This window comes from Opisthorchis viverrini, assembly GCF_000715545.1.
Source record: "Opisthorchis viverrini unplaced genomic scaffold opera_v5_51, whole genome shotgun sequence".
In the NCBI taxonomy this organism is placed as follows: domain Eukaryota; kingdom Metazoa; phylum Platyhelminthes; class Trematoda; order Opisthorchiida; family Opisthorchiidae; genus Opisthorchis; species Opisthorchis viverrini.
The window spans coordinates 2,028,729-2,052,027 of record NW_008751707.1 but is presented as its reverse complement, the minus strand read 5'-3'; the positions used below and the strand labels follow the sequence as shown (position 1 = coordinate 2,052,027).

General features: G+C 44.4%; 2 protein-coding genes across 2 annotated transcripts in view; one reads left to right on the top strand and one right to left on the bottom strand.

Annotated features, from left to right (window-relative positions):
• The window catches only part of T265_03550 (hypothetical protein), a gene marked incomplete at both ends in the record, with an annotated part of 44,221 nt that extends 25,661 nt beyond the window's left edge, over positions 1-18,560 (top strand). Inside the window, 6 exons of the mRNA XM_009168062.1 lie at positions 4,881-4,928; positions 6,526-6,850; positions 9,706-10,090; positions 10,174-10,384; positions 12,203-12,439; positions 17,956-18,560. Of these exons, the coding sequence (XP_009166326.1) occupies positions 4,881-4,928; positions 6,526-6,850; positions 9,706-10,090; positions 10,174-10,384; positions 12,203-12,439; positions 17,956-18,363 (1,614 nt within the window). The remainder of the gene's footprint in view (positions 1-4,880; positions 4,929-6,525; positions 6,851-9,705; positions 10,091-10,173; positions 10,385-12,202; positions 12,440-17,955) is intronic.
• Positions 8,506-8,736, bottom strand: T265_03548 (hypothetical protein; the record flags this gene model as incomplete). Its single annotated transcript, XM_009168060.1, has 1 exon — positions 8,506-8,736. The coding sequence occupies one exon, from the start codon at positions 8,734-8,736 to the stop codon at positions 8,506-8,508; it is 231 nt and encodes a 76-aa protein (XP_009166324.1).
• Positions 18,561-23,299: the final 4,739 nt, after the last annotated feature.

The following is a 23,299-nucleotide window of genomic DNA, read 5'->3' as shown; positions in this document are numbered from 1 at the left end:
ATATATATATATATATATATATATATGGTTGCACGCGACCCATGCATATGGAATTTGGTCGGACTCTGTTGGATTTGTATTTCCACCATATCAGACGACTTGCTGGTAGACATAATCCTACTGTAACACCCGGTGCCTTGCTGCCATGCAACTCGGATTTTGGCGTTTTCACTGATGCGTCTAGAGCTTCATCTGGTATCCGTTCATGGGCTGGACCCCTAATGCTACCGCAAAGCTGGCAATCGATCGTTGCATGTCAACCAGGGGAAGCGTCTTCAGATGGTTATTAGTTTCCTCTGAATCATCATACGACCATGAGAAAAGAAAGCCATAGTAAAGGGTGTTCAGGTATAAATTCCTATATTCTTGAATGAAATGGTGAAGAATTAGGTTACGTAAATCTTTGGTCAGCGTCGTAATATGCACATCTGAGCGTCATGTCAAATTAAAGTACCATTGACAGTGGTGGTCCAGCATTCTTCGCAAACTGCGCCCGCCCAGTTCACAAAAAAACAGCTAGACTTCAACTAGACAGTCCGGCTGGAAATGACATCATTGGGACCGCTCTGATCCGTTGCATGCCATACACTTTGGGATTTGTTGTGACCAAGCTTCTGGACACTCCATTGTACATCCCGATCCGATTGGGGGTATAGATATACTGGGTACGAAGAATGTTTACGAGCCTCAGACACTTTCTCTTTCTGGTTGAGAATATTTAGAAAATCCGTCCTGTTCACACAATCGAAACCCCCTTTAAAGTCGAGAAGGACTGTAATTGTTGGTATGCTTGGCGCTGCTCAAGGACTTGACGTAAATAAATATTCAATGCATTCCCTACCCCTCCAAACTTCTGTTGACATCCTCAGACCTTCGTCTCGCTGGCCGAAGACAGTTGTCGTAACATAGGGATAGACAGTTGCTGTGGTACAATATATGTGAGACTTAGGCCCTTAAGGTCGGGGTAGTCAATTCATCTAACCTTTTTGAACCATTGACCATGTGCGATCAGTGATTGGTCCCAATTCTCTGTAATATGTCCTTGTTCCCAAATGTGTATGAACCGGATAGTCAAGGCAGAACATTAGGATTCTCCGCCATTATTGAATAACGTCGGGTGAGGTTAATCTCGCTCAATAACCCGATGGTGGTTCAAGGCAGAAGAGCATATTATTCAGAATCTGGTGGGGGCTAAATCTGACCACGGCTCAAAATGAACCAGTTGAATGAAAGTCGTAGGTACAGGGGCGGATGGCCAACCGAGTTGTTACTTGAAATTTTCAGCCCTGCAATCTAGATGCTGTTCTTTATCATATACATCGTTAGAAATGCTGATGTTTCCGAACTACCATCTTCCATCCGAACCCCGGTCTTATTTTACGTTTACATACGTTAAACAGTATCCAGTGGTTTCCATGCACACCTTAGTAGAAACTGCGTTTGATGTTGACAGTGTACCCAAAGACTGGTAGTTCGCCGCACCCAACTATGCACTGATGATGTTTCTTCGGTTGGTGGCGAAACATTAACAGTGAATTGTTAAACTCGGTGAACAGAACAACAACCAGTCGTTTGACTTCCTTCACGGGAGTAGATAGATAAATTTGGGAACAGAAGTCGGTCCACTGATTGTCTGCTTGTAGAAATTCATTTAATGCTGAACTAGTTGCTTTCTGAACATAATCTCTCTTGGCCAAATCGCATCCCATCCTGAAGGCTGGAACAGTATCAGTTTTCATGGTTTTATTCTGTCTTATTTTGTCTCGCTCAGTAACTTATTAAATCTTAATCTTTTTGCAGTACTTGGCACAGTCCTGAATGAATCGCCGTTGGAATGCCCGGTTTTACTGGTGTATCTACTGTACCCTTGTGAATCATTTTTCATAATGCATCTTTTCAACACGAGTGCAAATATCTCTCAATTTGTAAATCTAAACCCAAGAAGATGCCCGCATTTATTCACCAGAGAAAACCATTTTGTCCTTCACTATTGCATATGTTCATTTTTACCGTGTAAAAATGTCCCAGTTTGTAGTGAGAGACAAGTACATGCGTGTTTATTGATATTCAGATATTTTAAAATACAGTATATAGTTTCCTAGTTGTTTTCACTTCTGCTTTCGCTGTGATTATCTATTTAAGTTTGAAACCTTCTGGCGGTTTATAAGTCTTCAATTTACATTTGTTACATTAGATAGCCGATGAAATGAACGGTTGCTCGGTGTCCAATGATGGTGCAAACTTTGAATGATTATCTCATGTAGTCTCCATTTTTTCCCTAAGAAGTTTCAATATGGATCGAGCAGAGTGAATCAAGGGTTTTGAGCCCTACTGCAGCACCACAAATTAGTTGTATGCTCTGTGTGACGTGGAGTGTTTTGGGCAGCCAATGTAACTCATATTAGTGTGAATGCCGCCAATTTTGATAACGCTATTTCTCAGCTTAGTTCTCGGTGCACGTGTATTGGATCTCCAAAACAGGTCAAAACATGCAGGGCCCAGTGTATAAAGTATGCGCGGCGATAATATTCTGGTAATTCAGACGCCTGAATGCGAATTTGGCAACCAGCATGCGGCTAATCATGATCGGCTGTTGGGTCCAGACTCTTAGGCAATCAGAGTTCACCTTGATGCTGGACCAGCAAGCGGTCCGCTCTTCTGACCATTCCCCTTGGCCGTAGTAGCGCCTAACTGCGAGCGATACCGGTGCGGAATTCCGTCTAACAATTAGTGCAGCGGGCTTCTCTCTACTCATCAACTGCTCGCCTAAGCGTCCAGATTACCTACTTCCCAATCAAGGTTCTGCCAAACAAACGATCTATCTCTTAAGCGATGCTTCTTTAGATGCGTTCGGCTGTACTAATTCTCTTGTGTTCCCATGTAACAATAGAAAGCTAGAGTTAATCTGTTCTACCTATCATGGTAATCATATGGGCGATTGTTATACTGTGTGACCGATGAGGTTAATGCAGCCCTTATCACGCTAGCAAATATTCACCAACTTGCGTCATCTTTGGTGTTAAGTTGACTTCACCCTAGGTAGGTGGAAGTATGGACAGGACATTTATCATAGCAAACTTACTGTCCTTGAAATTTGGATACTACTGTCCGGATATTTTGAAGTCTTTAGGCATGTGCGCGCTGGTTTCTTAGTCGTATAACACTGGAGAGTTGTGTGTTCGCAATGAAGCGAGTGCTTGTTGGTGATTCGCGAACCCCAGAGCAGCAGACGGTTTATCCGGCTAAACTGAGGGAGATGTTGCAACTTGATAAACCTTAGCAAGTGTATTAGAGAGGGGAAGATGAGTTAAATTCACGGCGCTCAAGTTATTCACTCAGCTGGATTCACTACTTTGTCTTGTGCGATGACGCTATCCAGTCCTCAACCAACTCCCGTGATTCAAAACGTCCAACGTGTGTTATTATTCACGCATCCGCTTAGCGGTTGACACGTCTTGAGCATAAGCCCATCACATCGTGCATGGGATCATCTGAGTAAATGTGCGAGTGGATTGCGAGATATCCGACCCGGACAGTTGAGCTTACATTATTTCTATAATCACTCGCTTATGGTAACCCCATTGCTGTACCAGCATGTTACGTGATTACCAGCAAACACGGTCCCTATGACATGACTGTGATGAACTCTGGCTTAGAATGTCCGAATTACATTGTCTTCGTAGTGAAAGGCATGGAAGGACATAGCTGATTAATCTACCCCGCATCGTTCTGAATGCGGTCTGAAGTAACAGAATATCATGAACGAAAGATAGAGTTTGACGTTATTGCCGTCCTAATTTGCAAAGTAGGTCGTAACTTCTATCACATCCACTTGGGTATGCGGAATAAAATAATGGAGATTCGGGGCTACGCTCCCTTTCTGAGTCCCAAGCAGGACAAAGCGGATGGTTGAACAGCTACCATCAAATTTATAGGTAGTGTGTCAATGCGAGGTGTGAGCACATATCTTACGTACGTGCCTGTTGAAATTCCTTGAGTTTGTCGGACGGTTTATGAGTATTCTTAAATGTTATTTTGACGACCAGTGCACTACTTTTGACCCTTTCGAATTTTTCTCCACTCGCGGTACCAACAAGCATACAATTGAGTCTCGAGGCTTGCAAGTACTGGACTGGAGTTCGGGCCTTTAGGAAGGGGCTGTGTAGTGTTTACAATTTGTTCGGATAATTTCTCATCTGAATGTCAGAACCCTATGCGACAGGATGGTTTCGGAGAGCTCTCAGCAATGCGGCGTGGCAGCTGTGTTCCACCTAGGAACATGTTCAGTGCATTAGTTGCGCGGACTGGACACCTTGCATGCGTGATAGTTTGATGTCCAGTGAGAAGGGCATGGTTTTTCGTGCTGTTTGAAATGACAAACTGAAGTTACTTGTTAAGCGGGGAATGAGGGGATTCACGAAATCAGTGGTGTGAGTTTTGCTAATCTCTATCCACAGTGGCCCAGCGCTAGAGTTACGGTCGCCTCGAATGTTTGGGATAGGCAGCACTATTTCCTCCCTTTTTGACTTTTAGGCATCAAAATTCCATCAAATGCTGATGTATAAGCAAAGCATCAATGTCTCAACACGTATTTCTTTCATTAACAAATTATGATTAATCCGGACGCTATGCTGGATTGGTGTGCTTGGAAGCGTAGTGACTTCAGCATACTGCAAAATATGGCTGAACGAATATCTGTTATCTTATCGTCATTGTCTAATCGGAAGTGTACATCTCTCGAAATATCTGAAAAATTAATACAAAGCCCACCCGTTTCCTTATGTTCACAGTATTTTTGCTTCCTAATAAACTGGTGTGGATGTGCGCTTGTCGAACTGTGGGGCATTGTGAGCGATGAAAACTTCTGCTTTTTCTTACAGATGGATGAATTCACGCAAGTCGGCCACCGCGTGCCTTTTCTTTCTCAGGTGAGTTGTTCGAAGATGTGTACTTCTACACTTTTCACTGTTGGTGTGTACAAGGGACTGTGTTGCACGTTTTTCCGGGGATTTGATCATTCGATTTAAATCACTACTTCATTGAAAAAATTTCTTCAGACAGCTCGTGGTTCCGAACAGTCACGGCAATTTATACTCATCCTTCCAGCGCCGGGTAGAGTGCGATTTCCCTTGGTCCTTTCTAGTGGAACTCGGTCACCAGGGGTGACGTAGCAAATTTCATCAGTTTGTGCTGTCGAGCCGCATTCATTGATCCTTCGCGAGAAAACTTAGGTAGCTCCACTGCTGAGTTGAGTTGGTATAGCGCGAACACTATATTCGTGTCAACTATCTTGGACGTTACCCCTCCAAGCCCTGTGTTGCCAGAGTTTTCTATTGTGGGCATTGGGTCCCTGAAGCATGCGTAGTCACCAACTTATTGCCTATGCCGAACATGTATCTTTGGCATTCCATCCTCGTCGGCTGAGTTTGGCAACAGTTCGAACATTTGCGCACAGGATGAAGTAACGGTTTTTGTGTTTGATAACACAATTTCCTGCATTTTACTTCACACCGCATCAGTTTGATATCTAGCTGTGATATTTCTTTTGTTGAGCTGCATAACGAGAAAGCACGCAGTGACTTAGGTGGTGCCGATCGACCGAGGCATATGATGGAGTCACTGTAGGGTCTTAAGACTCACACTGTGTAAGCACAGGGCCCCTGACAAGAGACTTTCAGTGAGGTATTCGAGTAAACTGTATGATAGCATGTGTGTAAGCGTGGATCCCATAGGTGAGCGACATATTAACTGTTTCCGCTAGTGGTGTAGGTTTCACTCAAGTGTGTTCTCAAAGCTCGCTCAGCAGAATGTTACCCCAACTTTGGTGCCAGGCGGGTAAGACTATCTCAGCCTTCTTGATGTATCTGTCACCCATATTTTACTTCTGCCCGACTATCTTATTCCCCAAGTTTACATCAACACCAAAGTAGACTCCGTACAAACTGTCTGTAGCTTCTCACTGCGTACAGGTGATTTGATCACTACTGGCACATCCGATTGGGATGCCAGCTATTCGTGCTTCATTTCTCATCATCTCGGTTGGTCATCCACACAAGCCTGCACACCGAAACAAGACGTTTCTAAACGATGACCGTGCGTCGATCGGTCACAGTGTACAGGACACCACGACCTATTCCTATGTACGGTTTTCGGAGTATCCAAACTTCTGAATTCATTCTGTTCGATCAGATCAACAAGTGCGAATTCTATGCTGTCGACCCGTGACCGCACTTTGTGTACAAATCCGGTCAGATTGGTTACCGAACATTTCGTGTTGCTGTGTTTTCCCTCTTGAACTTTGCATGCAACCCGTTTTTATGCAGAATGTGTGTAATTGCCAGGTCACCGCGTACACCACTCCAGTTTGTAGTCCGCGGTTTAAAAAATCTCCATTTTTCACACTGTAGAGTTATATGGGCTATTCTTTCGACAGAGTACTTATGGCATATTGGCTGCCGTCTAGCCTTTGTGTTAAATATTTACATGTATCACCACTTGAAACGTGATAGTTTTTCTGTTACAAAGGATGAGAAAAAGCACAATGAAGTTGCCTACAAGCGACGCGCAGTAAAACGTGACGAATCACGCTACTCACGTTGTGTAATCTTCGTGATCTTCAGTATTCTTGGCATCGTTGTCCTCATTACCACGTGCATCCTCTTGAACTACTACGTATTGACTAACGCCGCCGTGGATGTCGATATTTTGGAGGCTAAGAAGTGTCCCGGTTGTGCCGGTCAGTCGATCTGCCCTGCATTCTTCCGTGGTGATGTGTCCTTCAGTGGGATATATCACAGTCGTCTGGCCCATCTCTTTCATTCAGCTTCCTTTGGCCTGGATGGTACTATGGGTGAGTACTAACCTGTCGCTTCTATTCGACTTTCTAAAGTCCGCAATATGGCTCTTGTAAATATGTTTGCTCTGGAAAAGGCGGCTTTTGGTACATTCAGTTGGTTTAAATAAAAATAAAGGATGCTTCACGGCATCTCGATTTGTTTATATGGCTGTCACCGTATTAGGTAAACCTAGACACGTCCTGTAACTACCACCAATCACTACAAGGTTGATTTCGCTCCGCTCCGTGAGTCGCAGTTGCATTTGATTTACCGTTTCATTTGATTTGAAACATGGTCTGCTGCAGCTTAAGCTTATCGAACGCACGTAACGACAGATTTGCATGTCGACATTTTCGCTCTTAGTTCATACGTCGACTTCGTTTGTTCAGCTGCCGTATCTGTGCCTTTGTTATCTCCATATCTTCAGTGAAGCCAAGTATTAGCGTCAGATGATCTTCTTCTCAGTTGTTCATTGCTGCGTACGGAATAGAGTATCTTCAGTACGGTAGTCTGTGGAATAGTGCGATACTAACCAACGTCAATTTGTGGGGCTTTTTAGAAAATTCGCTCCTGTAAAGACCACTTTTGGGGGTCGTTTTCGGGGGTACTCACCGGATGCAGTGAACAGTTTTTCTTCCTAGCTGAGCGTTAATCCTGCGGTTTCGTGTCCGTGTTTGTTCAGCGACACTGTGAAAAGCTAGATAGTGCCATTTTTACCTACCTATAATACGATTATATCGATCTTCCCCACTGTGCATACCAAGCAATACATTTCGAGAGCTTATAATAATCATTCAGTTGTATCACCTTGGTGCCTAGCAGCCATGCCACTCGAAGGAAGCAGGAGGTCGGAGAGCAGGCGAGTTGCTGAGGTTGGGTTTGAGCCACGGACTTTCTGGTTAGTTCGCGCCTTAACCACTGAGCTCTATCGAGATCAAACTGCTAGTTGGCAATCTTGCAAACATCTCACTTGTAGTAAGTATACCGTGGCGACAAACTTCGTAAGTCAGTTTCATTAGAACTGGATGATCATCCGGAAAAGCAAAAAAAACCACCCACTTCATTGACGGGGCGTCATTCATAATCATTCCATTGCTTGGACTGATGTTCTGTTGAGACCTTATTAGATCTCTACTCTTTTCTAACACCCTCATTTTTCCGTTTTCAACGGATTCGCCATCGTTCTCACCCAGGTTTCGTTCAAAGAGATAAATACAGTTCTCAAGTGTGAGTGCCACCTCTACTGTACCACGACGAACTAAATTTGCCAGCCGGGATCATTTAAATGGAAAGTGTTACACTCGGACCCCTATCTACCATTCAATCCATACTTGATTGTGATAATTCCTGCGTCCTGTACCATATCAAGGCTAACTAATTAAGTTTCCTTGACACCACACCGTCGGTGGCTGGTCTCTTAAAAGGTGAAAATAGTAATGACAGCCTGATTTCCCTTGACACATAGATGAATAGTCATAACGGGCCTAAATTTAACACAAACTGTGTATGGTCACACAGAGGTTGTGAATGTGTTGGGTCGCAGCTTCGCCAGTTGTCTAACAACAAGCCGAGCGTCCCTTGTCAGCTGTCAGTTTGTCATCAATAGGTGGCAAGTTCACGCTATTTGCCTGACCCTTTTCCTATTTCCCTTTACCGTACCAACACCTCATCACAGCATCAATCTCTTTATCTTTCCAAGCTTATTCGACTCAATCTGGTACAGTTGGGACTGTTTATGCAGAGCTTCAATGTTAAAGTTCGAACACGATGTGCGACATTTCCTCACCTGTTTGACTGTTTGTGAGAATGCGACGTATGCTACCTCATCGTCACTCCCAGCTTCAATGTGTGAAGGTGGATCACTGTAAATCAGTTGCGCTGTCCAGATACCGGCCTTCATTGGAAATAGTGGGATTCGCTCTCTGACGCGTCATGTGTTTCATTCAAATTGATGTCATTAGCAGATCATGGTCAGAGGTGACAGGGAAATCGTACAGCGTGCTCATTGAACTTAAGGAAACGCGATAAAATGCTTAGTATGCATACAGCAACAGAGTTATTTTAGTTATCTGCAAGTACCAGTGATAACTTGGGGGATAACTGTGCCCTCTCACCATCCGCGTGGGGTTACTGTATTCCGCGGCCACAAGTCTTCTCGTTTGATATTCGGACTAACAAGGTCGGTGTGACGTGCAGTACACGGGGACTCACCGCCTAACGATATCCGATAAGTATGTTTCTACAGCATGGCATTTTTTACTCCTACAAGCCTCATGGATTTTGGGAATATCCCTCAAGAAGGAACCAATCACCTATGGAAACAGAGCATCTAATAGAAACTAGTGTTTGTTGGAATAGGTGTTAGAATCAGTCGCGATTTATTTGTTACTCCACTCTCCGACCCATCAAAAGTAATAATCTGTGAGCGGGATATGATTTAACTAATGTACTGTTCGTCCATTTTGGGGTAGCCCGCTTACGCTTGAGCTTCACTTGGTGTACCCTATTTCACTTGCTCCATAAACGGGAAACCTTATTGTCCCACAAAAACACTTCGGAAGACAGAAAGTAAGACTTCTGCCCTTTTTCTCTATTATAGATACCACATTTGTACAAGTTGTCAGAAGAATTTTTACGGAGTTTCTTTTAACTGCACCCCTCTCAAGACAATTGTACACATAGAAATCCTCTTAGGAAATGAAATGAAAATGCTGTTTTAGAAACTTTTTGGCTGTTTTGTGGATAACTACTCTTTATATCATATCTATTCTTGTTGGCAATTTTTTTACTGATGCAATGTACAATGAAGTGGATTCCCCTATATACAGAATTAAGCTGATCCGAGCTATTGACCGATTGTCATTTCTAGGTCTCTATGAAACGGCGCGAAAGGTTCACTTACGCCGTGTTGGTAATCCTGCCCCTCCGGAGGTGGTTGATGATGCAGTATGCCGCCGTGGCCCTCAGCATGGCTTACCAGGAGCTAGTGAGGTTGCCCGAGCCAAGTTAAGATGTATCCCACACCTAGCAATCTGGCGTTGGCGTCCTACAAACGACCCGGTGGAGGGCACGAATGGCGACCCTGTAGATCTCCCACTACACCGAGGTATTGTTGCTGCTCCGGTTTTTCTCCCTCCACAGGACCGTGATCCAACTTTGGTAGAAGATAACTGGGCTAGTCGTGTTATGCCGACCGCCTTTTCTCCCGCCACTAGATGTGCTAATGATCGCTTGTTCCGTCTTCTACAATCGAGGTAATGCACTTGATTCATTTTTCATGCATGTGTCATTTCTCCATATACGGCTACCAGGTCATATTTCGATTGTATCATCACAGATTTCGAGAGCGTACGAGCTTTGGTGCTGAAACCCGATGGCTTCGATTCGACGAACTGATGTTTCTCTTCAATCTTGCTGTGGATCCACAAGCTGTTATTTGGCAAGCTTTTCCTCGTACTGAGGGATGGCCGTTCCCCACCTATATTGGTGCTTGTGGCCGGTGGACAGTGCAGAATTATCATGGTGTCCCGCTGCTCCGTTTTTGTGATGTATGTTCTCTATCTTATGGTTTTTCTATCCTATGGTTTTTAAAAACAATGTGGTCTTATCCTAGTTTTGGTTTAGAACGAGTCGCTGCTTAGTTTCAGCCGCTAGTACCATTACCATGGTAAATAAAAATCGTTCAACTGCAACACATTTTTGTCACCTAGCTACCATGCCACCCAAAGGAAGCACGAGGGCTGAGATATTGCCAGGTTGCCCAAGTCTAGACAGGAGAAGTCGAGAGGCAGAGGTTGGGTTCGAACCACGAACCTCGCTGTCAGTCAATTCGCGCTCTAATCACTGAGTATTATCACCTTCTGCTACTACCGTGGGTGCTTACTGACAGTCCAGACTGAAAAGGTACGATAAAGAGATCAGTGTCGCTCCTCTGAGGATCGTTTCACAATACGGCCTGCTAAGCAGTTTCTTTTGAGTGTGTTGAAGTTGGTGTGCATTCGTAAGGCATTTCAGGGCGTAGGTTACAAATAGGCTATTGGCAGAGCTTAGAATTCACCTTCGAGCCTAGCGCGTCGAATATCGGCTACTCCAACTTATTTTGACATTGTTCACTGTATACCTTTTTTCCAGTCCGTCTGTAACTATTTCTAACGACAGCCACGTTTGTAACAACCTTTGTGTTCCATCGATCAGAGATCTTCGATGAACAGACCTTAGAAAGTACGATAATTGAGCTAAGGAACAGTCCTGCTTACAGGATGACTGCGCCACTACGCCTGACTGCCATTCTCGTCATCTTAATTTATACACAACACTTCTCTGTGGGTATCTCTCGCTTCCAACTTAATCAAGTAGTTCTTCCGTCGCTCCATTTTAGTGCTCACCTGTCATGTGATGCAAAGAAAGTACGGGGACCAAGGTACTGTGTGAATGTCCGCGCCTAGGTGGTGTTACGAATAACTCACTTGCTTATCATTTGGTTTGCTTGCGGTCAACTGCGAAAGGATCAGTCGTCTCCTTATACGCGACTGTGCAGCTGTCTCGCGCTGGATGATCAATAGGGACTTGTGCGCTGAATATAATCCTGCAGTTCCTCGTCTTTTGTTCGTGATTGTGATTTCAGCGTTTGAACTGCAATCTGCAAGGCAGCAGGGGACATATAAGGCGTTGAGCAGAGCCGCTTTCAGCACTGAACCTAGAATATCTCATTTGCCAGTTTCCTGGGAACTTAACTCAGTTGATCATCACTTACCATTATCTGCGGGTTGAACTCCTTGTTTCTTTTCACTTGATTTGACTCATTTGCAATGTGGAATGTGGTTTTAATTGAAACTGATGATTTTTTCGAGATTCAGTTTGTTCAATCAATAGTACAACTATAGTAGGTTGAAAAATGCTCGTATATCCAACTGACGTCAAGCTGAATCGTGCCCAGAGGAGCGTTGTCACCAGAGAGTGTAACCGTAGTGCTGGAAAGAGCCGTCTTTCTTGTCTAACAAATGGCTTGTAAATACAGTCCGGTGACGATGTAACGTTCGCTCTTGGGCTGAGGGCAGTAAGTCATTTCGGAAAGCAAGAAATATTTTCTGTATAATTCTCAAGAGTTTCCTTCCTTGGACAGGGAGAGTATAAAATGTCACGGGAATCGGTCCTTATAGATGGACTAATGTATACAGATACTGATGTCGAATAGGTTCAAACAGCGCTTCATCCGTTAACTCGCTAGTCTTTCTTTGGTTAGTTGACTGTACCAATAAGTGTTGTCGACAAATTGATTTAAGCAGCTTCAGTCGTCACATATTATCACAGTAATTATGTTTTGTTGGCCCTGATGATTGAGCATATAAAAATTGTCCTTTTTCCAGTCACCTCTGTGGCTTAGACTTCGTCTGCTACTCAATATAATGGATATACCGGCTCGCTTGGAACGAAGCGGCTATACCGGTTCAAAGTACGTATTGGATGCACCCGATGACTCCACAAGTGGTTACGCCATCTATCTGGGGAATTTCGATCTTCCTTCACTGTTCACGGTAGATCCACAATCATATAATGTAACCGTTGCAAACCTCCGTCACGCGATCATCGTGGATACTCATGCGGTAAGTCCCACGTTCATCATCCGGTCTTACTCATTGTGCTTTTTCCCGAGATGGGCTCGTTCTACACGGTCGCATAGCGTCTAGTTTTTGTCATGTCTTTTCCTAAGGTGAATTGCGATCGCATACATTTCATCTTATTTTTATAGTCACTCGTAGTACGTAACTGTGAAGCGGGATGACTTTCAGTATGATGGGACAGTTTCGTACCTACAACAGCTGGGACTCAAAACGATTAAAACATGCCCACCGTCCTTCCGCACTTTGTATATCTTCGACCTCGATCTGTACGAGCCGTTTCTATCGTATGCCTAATGTGCATACTATTATTCTGTGGAACATAGTGAATATGCCTAGACACCCACTACAAGGTTATCGTCTGATAAAAATCCGGTGCGATTTTCAACGCCGACACAGTTAGATATACGCTACTTTTATGGCCCGTTCTACCAGCGTGTTGCATACTTTGTTGATTGAATTGGGTCTAGGTGTAAAGCCAATGTAGGAATCTCGGTTTTGATATCGAGTCTTTAGTGCAAAGCTTAGGGTGATTAGTCACTTTTTAACGGTACGCGACCCTTCTACGACGTGGACACTACCCAAATGACTTTCATTAGAAGAATGTCTAGCTGTTGGTACTTCCATCGACCATACCAGTCTTTCGTCAACGTTGACTTTAAATTTCCCTTTACTGGAATCTAATAGCATAGGTAACTTCGAATGAATTGTGTTGGAATTTATTCAGCTGGCCCAACAAATGTCAGCTTGAGCGGCGAATTACAAATGTTTATTCTACAGTATTACCCAAACCCATGGACCTAAAGCTTTCTTCCTGGATGAATCCATTGACGGTTGTTTCACACGGTCATTTATTTCGACCCAAACACACATGAAAACGATTCCTGTTTGCCAGTCTTACTGTTCTCACGTGACTATGGGTGCGAAGGTACCCATTGTGATTGGTTCATGCTTTGCCGCTTGGTTCTTGTTCATCTAGGTGTTTTCATCCAACCGTCGGCCGTATGTCTACAGACAAGAAGCAAACTGAAACAAACGGGTCACCATCATCGGTTTTGTAGAAATGCTATTGCCATATGTCTGTATAAGAGCTTGTTCTGTCTCGAGTTGTTTGTGGCTCCAAACACGGTCAGCCAGCCTATAGGCAAACCAACACCGGGAACGTGAGTGCTGTGTATGGATCTACGGTTGTGATCATGTGTGCCTCATCCCAAGAATTCCGTTCAACTTCTACCGTCTAGGCGTTATTCGCCAAATTCATCCCGAATGATTCACCACTCTGCACATTTCACTTACGGTTTTTGACGTGTCAGGTCTACTGAGTTTGACCATTGTGACAAGCACCAGTGTTACTACAGAGGAATATTCGAAATATAATGGATCAGACATATGTCAGATACCTTTCCGATGTTGACTGTGGATCAAAATAATGCTCTGGAGAATTCCTACTATAGTTCACTGGTCTGACCCTACATCTCTTTCTCAGATTCTGCTCGTTTGTGCAGCTCAGTTAGGGCAGATGCCACGTTGGAAGTATCTACCTGTAGTATCAGCGTGTACGATGATAGACTTCAGTCGTGCAATTTAGGACAATGGGTTTACTGAGATCTGCATAGACTGAATAGGCGTATGAGAATTATGAGAATCGTCTCGACTGCTATTGATTCCTAGTCACCCGGGTGCATGCAATATTCGGGATCGCGCACAGCTGTGTCTGCGGGTGAGTCTCCCGCTGTGGACATTGGGGGTGAGCCCATTGTGTGGTTAGTTACGAATAAGCCGCTCATGCTAACTGATCAACCGTGAACAGGTAATGGTGGTACTTCTAAAGCTTCATGGGCTCTGTGCAGTCAGTCAGCTCTATCAAAAGTCGCAGATTCCAATGACTATCGTAACAGAGTCTGGATGAAACCACTGATTCCATTGGTACAAGGTTGGCAGAATATGTGGGGACAGCTAGATTGGTCACTGTTACTCCTGGAATAATGAGTTCACCATCGAATTCTTGGCAGACGGCATGATTGGCGTACGAGGTTTAACTTATCTACCGATTGAAACGTCGTGGCCCGAGACTACCCAAATGTGGATCACATGGTTTTGGAACTACCTCTGGTCACCGACTCCCCGCACAGCCAACTTCGTGCCATTCAGGCTCATTCTCTTACGGACTAGGTTCCTCGACCGGAGTTTCCACGCACCCTTGAGAAAAAAACTCTTTTGGCCCTGGCTATCCAACACTACTTACCCCCTCAAACCTATCATCAACTTGACTGATGCTTCTGCAAGAATAAGCAGTAACTGTCTGGTTGGAGCTAGCAGGTGGTTAACGGATCAGAATACTGGCCTCAGGCCCGTCATCAGGTCGGGTAGCGGAAGAGCTCGGGATAGCTCAGTGGTTAAGGCGCCAGGTTACGGACCAGAAGGTCCGTGGTTCGAACCCAATATCTGCATCTCGACTGCTCCTAGCTCTATCCCAGCTCTCGTGTTTCTTTCGGAATGGCATAGCAGCTAGGTACATGTAGGGTGTTATGGCTGAACAATTAGTTTTTCATTATATTTTTATTTTACCCAAGCGCTGTTTCACTCGTGCACAGTGCACTTCTAAGGTTGTTGCTTTTCTATAGAGGAGAATGTCGGTAGCTCAGGTAGTGTAAATGGTCGTTGGCTGAGCTGAGCAATTCGGTTGCAACCAAATTGCCCAGCTCAGCGAACAAGCCGACGACCAAGGTTGTTGCTATTTCGCAAAGTGACCAGTATGCGCTCTTTACCCACTCAGTCTTTGTTTATTATTTTTGTACTAGTGCATATTCCGTTTTTATTCATCAATGCACATCTATCAGCTGGCCAAATCTTTCTTGTTCACGAAAGGGCTTTCTCCTGTGTCAATACGAAACGTCCACTCACCATATTCCGGGATGACACCGGATGACCCTCGTAATCCTAACCGGGGGCCTTAAGATATAATGGGTCATCCAACAACAACTCAGACATATATATTTCGCACATTTTACCATACGGCTCTTGTTCCACCGGAGCTCTTAACTACTAACTTTCGACAGCGTTGCCGCTCTACGACTTGGCCACCTTTAACATAGCCACATCACGATTAGCTGAATGCGGGAATAGAATATGTTGGACTATGTGTTTTGAGGCTGATCTCGCGTTACTTTTTCTCAGAGTTGTGATAGTTGTAAGAAGAGAAAAGCTTTTGTGAGCGGTTGTTGTAACCATGTTTTTTTTGAACCACTTATCAGAACGCCCTGGAAAGGAATTTGCTCTTCAGTAGAACTACAGGCGAACGTCGAACAGAAAACAGCTGGGGATACACTTCAGTAGTAGCCGATTGCCTAATACTAACCTAAGGAATGAAGTGCCGATCCGTGATTCCTGTATGATTATGTATTCATCTTCAAATTCCCCTCGAATTATGTGGGTCAAACGGCATTGCCCCTGTTTCAGAGAATCGGAGAGCACTTATCGATTCTCCGAAAAAACTGAAGCAGCCAAACACGTGACAAGTGTCATTGCTATTCGCCTGACCGATACGAACTACCGCATCAGTTTGGCCGGGTCACTCAGTGTATTCTGTTGAATTAGAAAAACTCGGTCGAAAGGCATTCGCCAATGGATGCTAGAAACAGCTGAAGTGATCGCTAATCGCACAGATGACTCCACTCTTTGACAGCACGGAAACGCGTGAGATCTTTGCCATTTTCATGGACCACCATTTCACCCCCCATCACTCGTAGATAGCGGCGCCGTTTTTTATAACAACAATGTCGCAGCGTTGTATGGTATTTTAACCTAGCTTTCCGTTTATTTACCCGATGAGAGGCGACTGGGGAAGGTCGTTCGCAAAATGGTGTTGCTTTTTGGTAAGGTGATATTTAGCAGATGTCGCTGTATAATTATATGAAATGGCCATATTGGCTAGTTAAGAAATTTTGGCATGCATTCACAATCCTCTCTTCTTTGCCGGAGTCGGAATGTCAGAGTTTTTTCATCTAATGCTCAAATATCGACGTTTCACACCACAGAGACTGGTGCCAGAGATGGTGGAACTCGCCAAGCATCCCACTGTAAAAAGAATAGAAGGCTCGGAACTGTCAATCGCGTGGGGAACGGATTTAGATCAGTCGAGCTGACACAGTCCCGTCCATCCCTCACCCCCTAACTGTCGTAGCAATTAAAGGCCCACGCAGACCAGCGGAATTTACCAGCGGCACTCAAGGTGAATCATCAATTGAAGCACATTAAACCGGAAGAACAAGGAACCAAACCTGATCAGAAACAGTTTGAACTTCCAACCCATCAACCACACTAACCGGCTAAACCCGTTAACTGACATTTACCACTAACCTAGTGGGCTAATCTGAATAGGTCTTGCTGACTGGTTATCCGTCTGCTTTAAAAATTAGTGAACTGGGTGACCTGCTCACTTGGCCTAATGAGGCTTTAGTGTCGAAATCGAAATATTACCCAATTAAAAACCACCGATTGTTTAGCAGGCCCTTCTGAAACCGGGAAGACTTGTAGGTGCACGCATTTCGTCCGTGTACATTTACACGGGTCACAAAGTAGATCTAATTGGGCTCATGCAGGCAGTTAAGGAAAACGCGTAATAAAACCGCAAGTGACCAGTGAGGCAAACCGATTACTCGAGTCACCATCTTTTCGATACATGCATTTGGTAGTATTCATTCGCTCCATGTTCGTTTCAGGGATACCTAGGTTTGCTGAGGTCATGTCACTCTTTTTTCTCCGTTTGGAGATACCTACTTTTTTCACATAACGGAATATCTGTCAACGTTGTCGGAAAGCTTCAATGTCATCCTGAACCCTCACGTCTATCGTGATCTCACTGGTTATCTAAATACTTGCAAGGCGTTCAGGTAGATGCAGATTTCTTTATCAGCTAACCACATTTTTTAAGAATTGTACTTCTTTATCAACTTTCTAGAACTTGGTGTTAGGCCACTAAACGCTGTCGTACTATCAGTTCTCTATCCGATTCCGACTGATTATTGACCAGCACTGTCAGTGGGCTGTCAAGTGATGACGGGGTTGGAAAAGGAGCTATGCATTGAAGGCAATAGCTTGGATGCACGAGCGCCATTGAGGGCGCGACTGGGCCATATCTGACAATGTCTCTAGCTATTGATGTGGCCCGTCTCGAGATCCCTATCCAGGAAAACGGCAATGACCAACGCAGCTAAGTTTGCTCGTAATGGCTTTCATACTTCGCAGCTACCTACCCCTCCCCCAAACCATCGGTGAACGAAACTGCGGCAGCTACAACTGCAGTACGACGAGTACGCGGTTATTACAGCTGATGATGATGATTATTATTGCCCGGTCAACTGTCACCCGATGAACATTTCCAAATTACCTCCATTAGAATGTGGTTTTCCAGCCACTCCACCACCTATATACCAATTCGTGAATTTATCTGTCGTCATAGGTGTAACTTTGCAACATTGCAGTGCTTCTCTTTGTTTCAGGTTTCTCTCTACAAGAATGCCAGTACCGAGGAGCACGTAGTCAACCCAAACGCAACAGTCTTTCTTGCCAGAGGACTTGCGTCGCATGACTGTGAAGGCAATGTGACAAAGTCGGGTGATGCGGGTGGCACTACGCCTCCCTGTATGGCGCGCGTACACGCGGATGAGCTATGTTCTAACGCCCATTCCGACCACAACATATGGGCAGTTTGTGCCACTCTTCTTCTGAGTCATGAAGGAACGCGTTCATGCAGTGGTTTTCTGCATGGACTGCCTTCCGAATTTATATCCACCCTTCAAGATTGTGTTCATAGTCTTGGCCCAGGTTACCGGCGGAAGATGTTGGTGCGTGCAAAAGATATTCTACTAAGAACTATTCAGCTTCACCCAGAGCCAAAAGGATGGTAGGGTTCCTCTGGGCGTACGTCAATAGGTGTTGCATTCCACAAATAACTGTTCGCATTTTCTACGCGTCTTGCTTATTGATCATTATATTTGCCTCGGTTTTTTATCCCCCCCCCCCCATTGTTGGGAACATTCCGTTAATTTTATCCAGTTTTATTTCAATGGCTGTGCTTCAATCGTCTTAAAACGAATAAACAAACTATTTGCTATGCTAAAAACTTATGAGGTCTCCCGGAAACGAAGAACGATATTAAGTGTGGTTGCGCACACAATCGGCTGATGAGTTTCTGGAATTCTGTTGAATGTTCATTACGAAGGCAGTCTGCCATGATCGCCTGATCACGTTTGGGTTTTGTTGTATTCTTTTTTCCCGTCGTTCAGATCTCGTCTTCTGGTCACCAACCATCAAGGTTCTCACTTGATTATGTTCTCACTTCTCAACGTAATTACGAATGGATGTGTCCTGTTCACAAAAACGCTGAGATACCATAGCGAGGCTGCTGGTTTGATATCTAACTTACATGGGCGGTATATGCTTGCTTGAGTGCGATTCTTACCCGATCCAACTCGATCTGTTGAAAGTCGACTGGAAAAGTTAAAATGCGCCCGATTATCTGTGATCTTTGCAACAGTATGGAATTGTTAGCCATTTAGTTGCTTACAGTGCTGTTCTATTGGGTCATACTCTGGTCTTGATGGTATTCGAGGCTTGTGTTTTACTCCCAGTTCCCTATGTTGCTTGGCGTGCTAATGTGCTATAGAAACCTTGTTAGCACTTCCCGGAAGCAAGCACTCTGAAACAACTGTCTGAAACTTACTAGCTGGCTTTCCTATAAGAACACTGGGTTATTCGCTATAATTGTAAGCTGATCATTTGCAGGCATCACTGCCAAACCTAACGCCTGGGCTTCGAGTCAACCTTAACGTACTGAGCCGTTTTAAAGCTAATTTAACTGGCTGATCAAAGTATTGTTGGCGTACGCTGGTTATCACTGGTTAGCATCATCACTGAGATGGAATAGGCGACTGAGTACAAAATCACGCCGTGTCACTGGTCCAGCCGTTCCTGTAGGCTAGTGGATGTTTAGCTAATACGTAGTGGCTTCGTATGGTGACACTTAGGTACGTCAGTGTGTCTTTCAGGACAGGTAAAAGTTAACGGAAGTGTTATGCCTGTGATGTCTTGGCTGCTAATGAAGTGTAGTTCCATCCCGTGTTGTTGATCTGAACGCCTTTATTCAATACGGTGCACCATGATTGGTGAGGCTGGCAGACTATACAATGGCTTGCGTTTTACTTAGTTGGGACACTCGGACTTGATTAGTTCTCTTCCTGTCCTCAGTAATCTTCAGTAGTGGCTTTCACTCCAGACTGCCTAATTACTGCAAATATTAATTACAGGTGTCACATTCATTCAAGGCATGGGTGTGCCTTTGCCCAAACGAATGAGTTCTCAGTATGGTCCACGTATTTATTGGATCAAAATCCCAAGCTCAAAAGAGATGGAGCATTTTCTTGACTGAACGTTATTTGCTGAAAACTTCAACAGGCTTGTGAGTAGTATGTCCTGCGATATCTTGGGTACCGTATCAACTGAAAAATGAAGCGGCTTCTGCAGCGCATTGAGTCGAAGATTAATGAACGAAAGGTTTAGCCGGATTGTTTTGGAATTGATGTACAAATGAGCGTATTTCGCGTTTTCGCTTGCCGTCAATTTCGTACCCTGAAAGTCTTAATTGTGAGCAAGACAAGACATAGTGCTTCTCGAGGGTCGGGTGAAGCTGTCTTGCACTTCTTTTCTGTCAGTTGGTGACTAACTTTCAGAGTCAACTTATGCCAAAACGAGTGAAATAAAGTTGCCAGTGAACGCTGACTGCTCTTTAGATTTGCGCATGGATGACCACAGTAGGTTTGGCATTGGTGGCCTGAAGTGTGCATATTTGACGCTCTGGAGTCTTGAAAAAGTGAGTATTTGTTAGTTTTCTCAGGGCACTGATCAGCAGATATGCGAAGGAAGCGATACGTATCCTCTTACCAGAATGGTTTGCGGCGAGATGGCCCAAGTGATTAGAGTGCGAATTTACTGACCAGAAATTTCGTGGTTCGAACCCGACCCCTGCCTCGACTTCCCCTGTCTATGCTTGGGCGACCTTGCAATATTCCAGCCCTCGTGCAACCTTCGGTTGGATAGCAGACCAGAATGGTTGTCAGTCGTGCTCTGTAGGGAGTCTTGGTAGGCTGTTTTCTGTCTATTTCGAGACGGAAGGGCTATCGTCACGATGTTGTCTTTATGTAGGAGGCATTTATTGTAAAATGCTGCCGAAGTGAACTTAAAACGGGGATTGCCAGTTTAGGTACCTGACCATTGACTGTACAGCTTCAGAATGGCGCGGTAACCCAGAACATCCTTTAAATTACATATTTATACTAAGACTTGAAGTGGAGGATGAGGGTGTAAGACCGTAATACCCAGTGTGTCTCATGACAGAGACACGGAAAAGGTGGGTACGTGCAGGTGCAAAATACGAAACTGGTGCAATTGAGTGCACGCAAAAACCAATTGGCTAGTTCAGCTCAACCATACCCATGTGTCAGAATGTGGCTGGTTAGTGAACAGAATGTAAACTACATGGATCACTTGTCACTCGTGTGAATACTTGGTGCCAAATTGGTTAGGTTTTCCAACGTGACGAGCTACTGTTTACCTATGTTAACTTGTTAGCGATATCGTTTGAAGGTTGAAGCACAACAGGTAATGGTGACCAGTCATCATCGCGCGTAGTCTGACGCACAATCACCCATTTCGTTGCTCCCTCTAGTAGAAGTAAAGCTTCGATTTTTGGTAAATTTGTACAGAACTAACAGAGAGTACACTAAGGAAGACAGTTCACTGTACCTCGATGGGAACAATTACAGCAGCTCTGGGACCCGCATTTAATAACCAAAATAATGTAGCCCAAAGCATGATTGGTCGAAATCGGTTAGCCAAGTGGGAATGCAGCAACACAATCAGACGCCGATACGACGAGGGGTTTTACACAGCGAATGCTACTGAAATCACCCAATCAAACCTGATGAAGTGACTCGAAAAGACCAAATTGATATCAATCTCACCTCCTTTCTTGTACTACCCAGGCATGAACACGGTTTAAACAAATTTGGACGCTAGATATAAGATACCAACACCATGTTCGTGACCAGTGGGTCGTTACATTACTGCCAACTCCATCGTGCACCCATTTTTCTTGCACATGATTGTCATAGAATCTAACGCTTCTTATAGACTTTCGGAGTAGTGGTTGATAATAAGTGCTCTGTCTTTTTGTAATCAGTCCGTTTTTTCAAGCAATACAAACTGCGTTTCATCGGTTTTTCGTTACACCGATGTACTTTGGTGCATAAGACCTGAGTGGTACTCATCAGCCCCAGCGAATTGTTGCGTTCACTTTGTGTCCACTCCGAACGGAGATCATAACTTTGCTCCCACTGACGAATAGGTCAAATTGGCTGTATAATTAAAATTGATCGGGATCTGTGGCTTGTTAATCTGAAGACACTGGTGAAACCAGTTCGAATTTTGACGTAAAACACTACTCATAAGACTGATGAAAATCATCCGACAGCCCACGACCGATTTCCTCCTTTTCGGGCTCTTCAGGGAGGCGCACTCCCCGACTTTTCGTCAAGCGTACGTTCTGCTTGAGGCCAAACTGCACGAAATTTCGTTGCAAACCAATTTAGTTTTGCGAGAGACTCAGCTAGAACCCAGCTGACACTCGCGTTTATGGTTTTTTCAAGTAAAACCAAATTGGTTTGCAAATCAGTATATTTCAAATCCACTTACACAATTGGATTTCTGCTCGAACCCAAGTCAAGCACACTTCATCTTGATTGATTAGAAAGTGATTTGGTGCGGCTGTCTGTTCTGTCCATGTCCTCGAGTTTAATCTCAATACTAAGTTTGCTCACCAGTTTTGTAAATCGATAGAATAACTCTTGAACGCACTTTCCGTCATTTCAGTTATTGCTGACCCAACCATGAAGAAGAATGCTGCGAAAATAGAGCTCCAAGTTTACCTCCAAAAGGGAGTTTCCCCAAGAAGATTGCTGGTTCTGCAGGTGTTGGCTCTTCAGAGGTGGTGTATAGTTAGCTGAGATCCTTGTTTGATGCCACCAGCATACTTGGTGACGATGGTTGTTGGTTTGCTTACTCGGTAGAGTAATGTGGTGGTGAATGTTTTGTCACAGATGGGGTGACAATGTCAGCGCTCCGTTCTGTACCTTGGCGGAGCTATGAGCAAGTGGTTGTGCTTTGAGTATGCTGGTATGCTTATTATTTAGCCGAGAACGATAGGTTACGGTTAGCTGTTGCTAATGGCTTCCACTTTCGTTCATACGCATTCTGATTAGTCGACGTCCTTGTGATTCCCTAGCTTCGCCTCTCCAGTTCTTATACAAGGGTGTGAGCTCTGATATGACCTCGCCAGATTCTGTTCGCTAACATCTACTGGTGTGATTGCACGGGGTTCCTGTCCCTCAGTTTCCTAATCCAAAAGTCTGCTTCACTTGAGGCATTGTTCTTTTGCACTTGCTGGTGCATATCTTTGGTCTGATTAGATACATTGGTTGATCAAATCATTCATAGGTTATCATACTTCTTGTGTTACATGTGAGTGCTAATAGATTGTAGACTGAACTTGTGGTCGTCTTGAACTATAGCTTTGGACATTTAATCTAGTGGGCATTGCCTTCTGATGTCTGCATTATGTTCACTTATTCTCCTGCATAGCTCTTCCCCGGTTTGTCCAAAAGAGAGCTGACTACGGCCGATGTAGTCGGTTTGCCTTGCTTGTTTCTCTCAGCATTATCCCTTGTTCTTGAAATTAGGTTTCGTAAATGCTCTGCCTACTGACCTCGAGAGTTCCTGATGTAGGAAGCA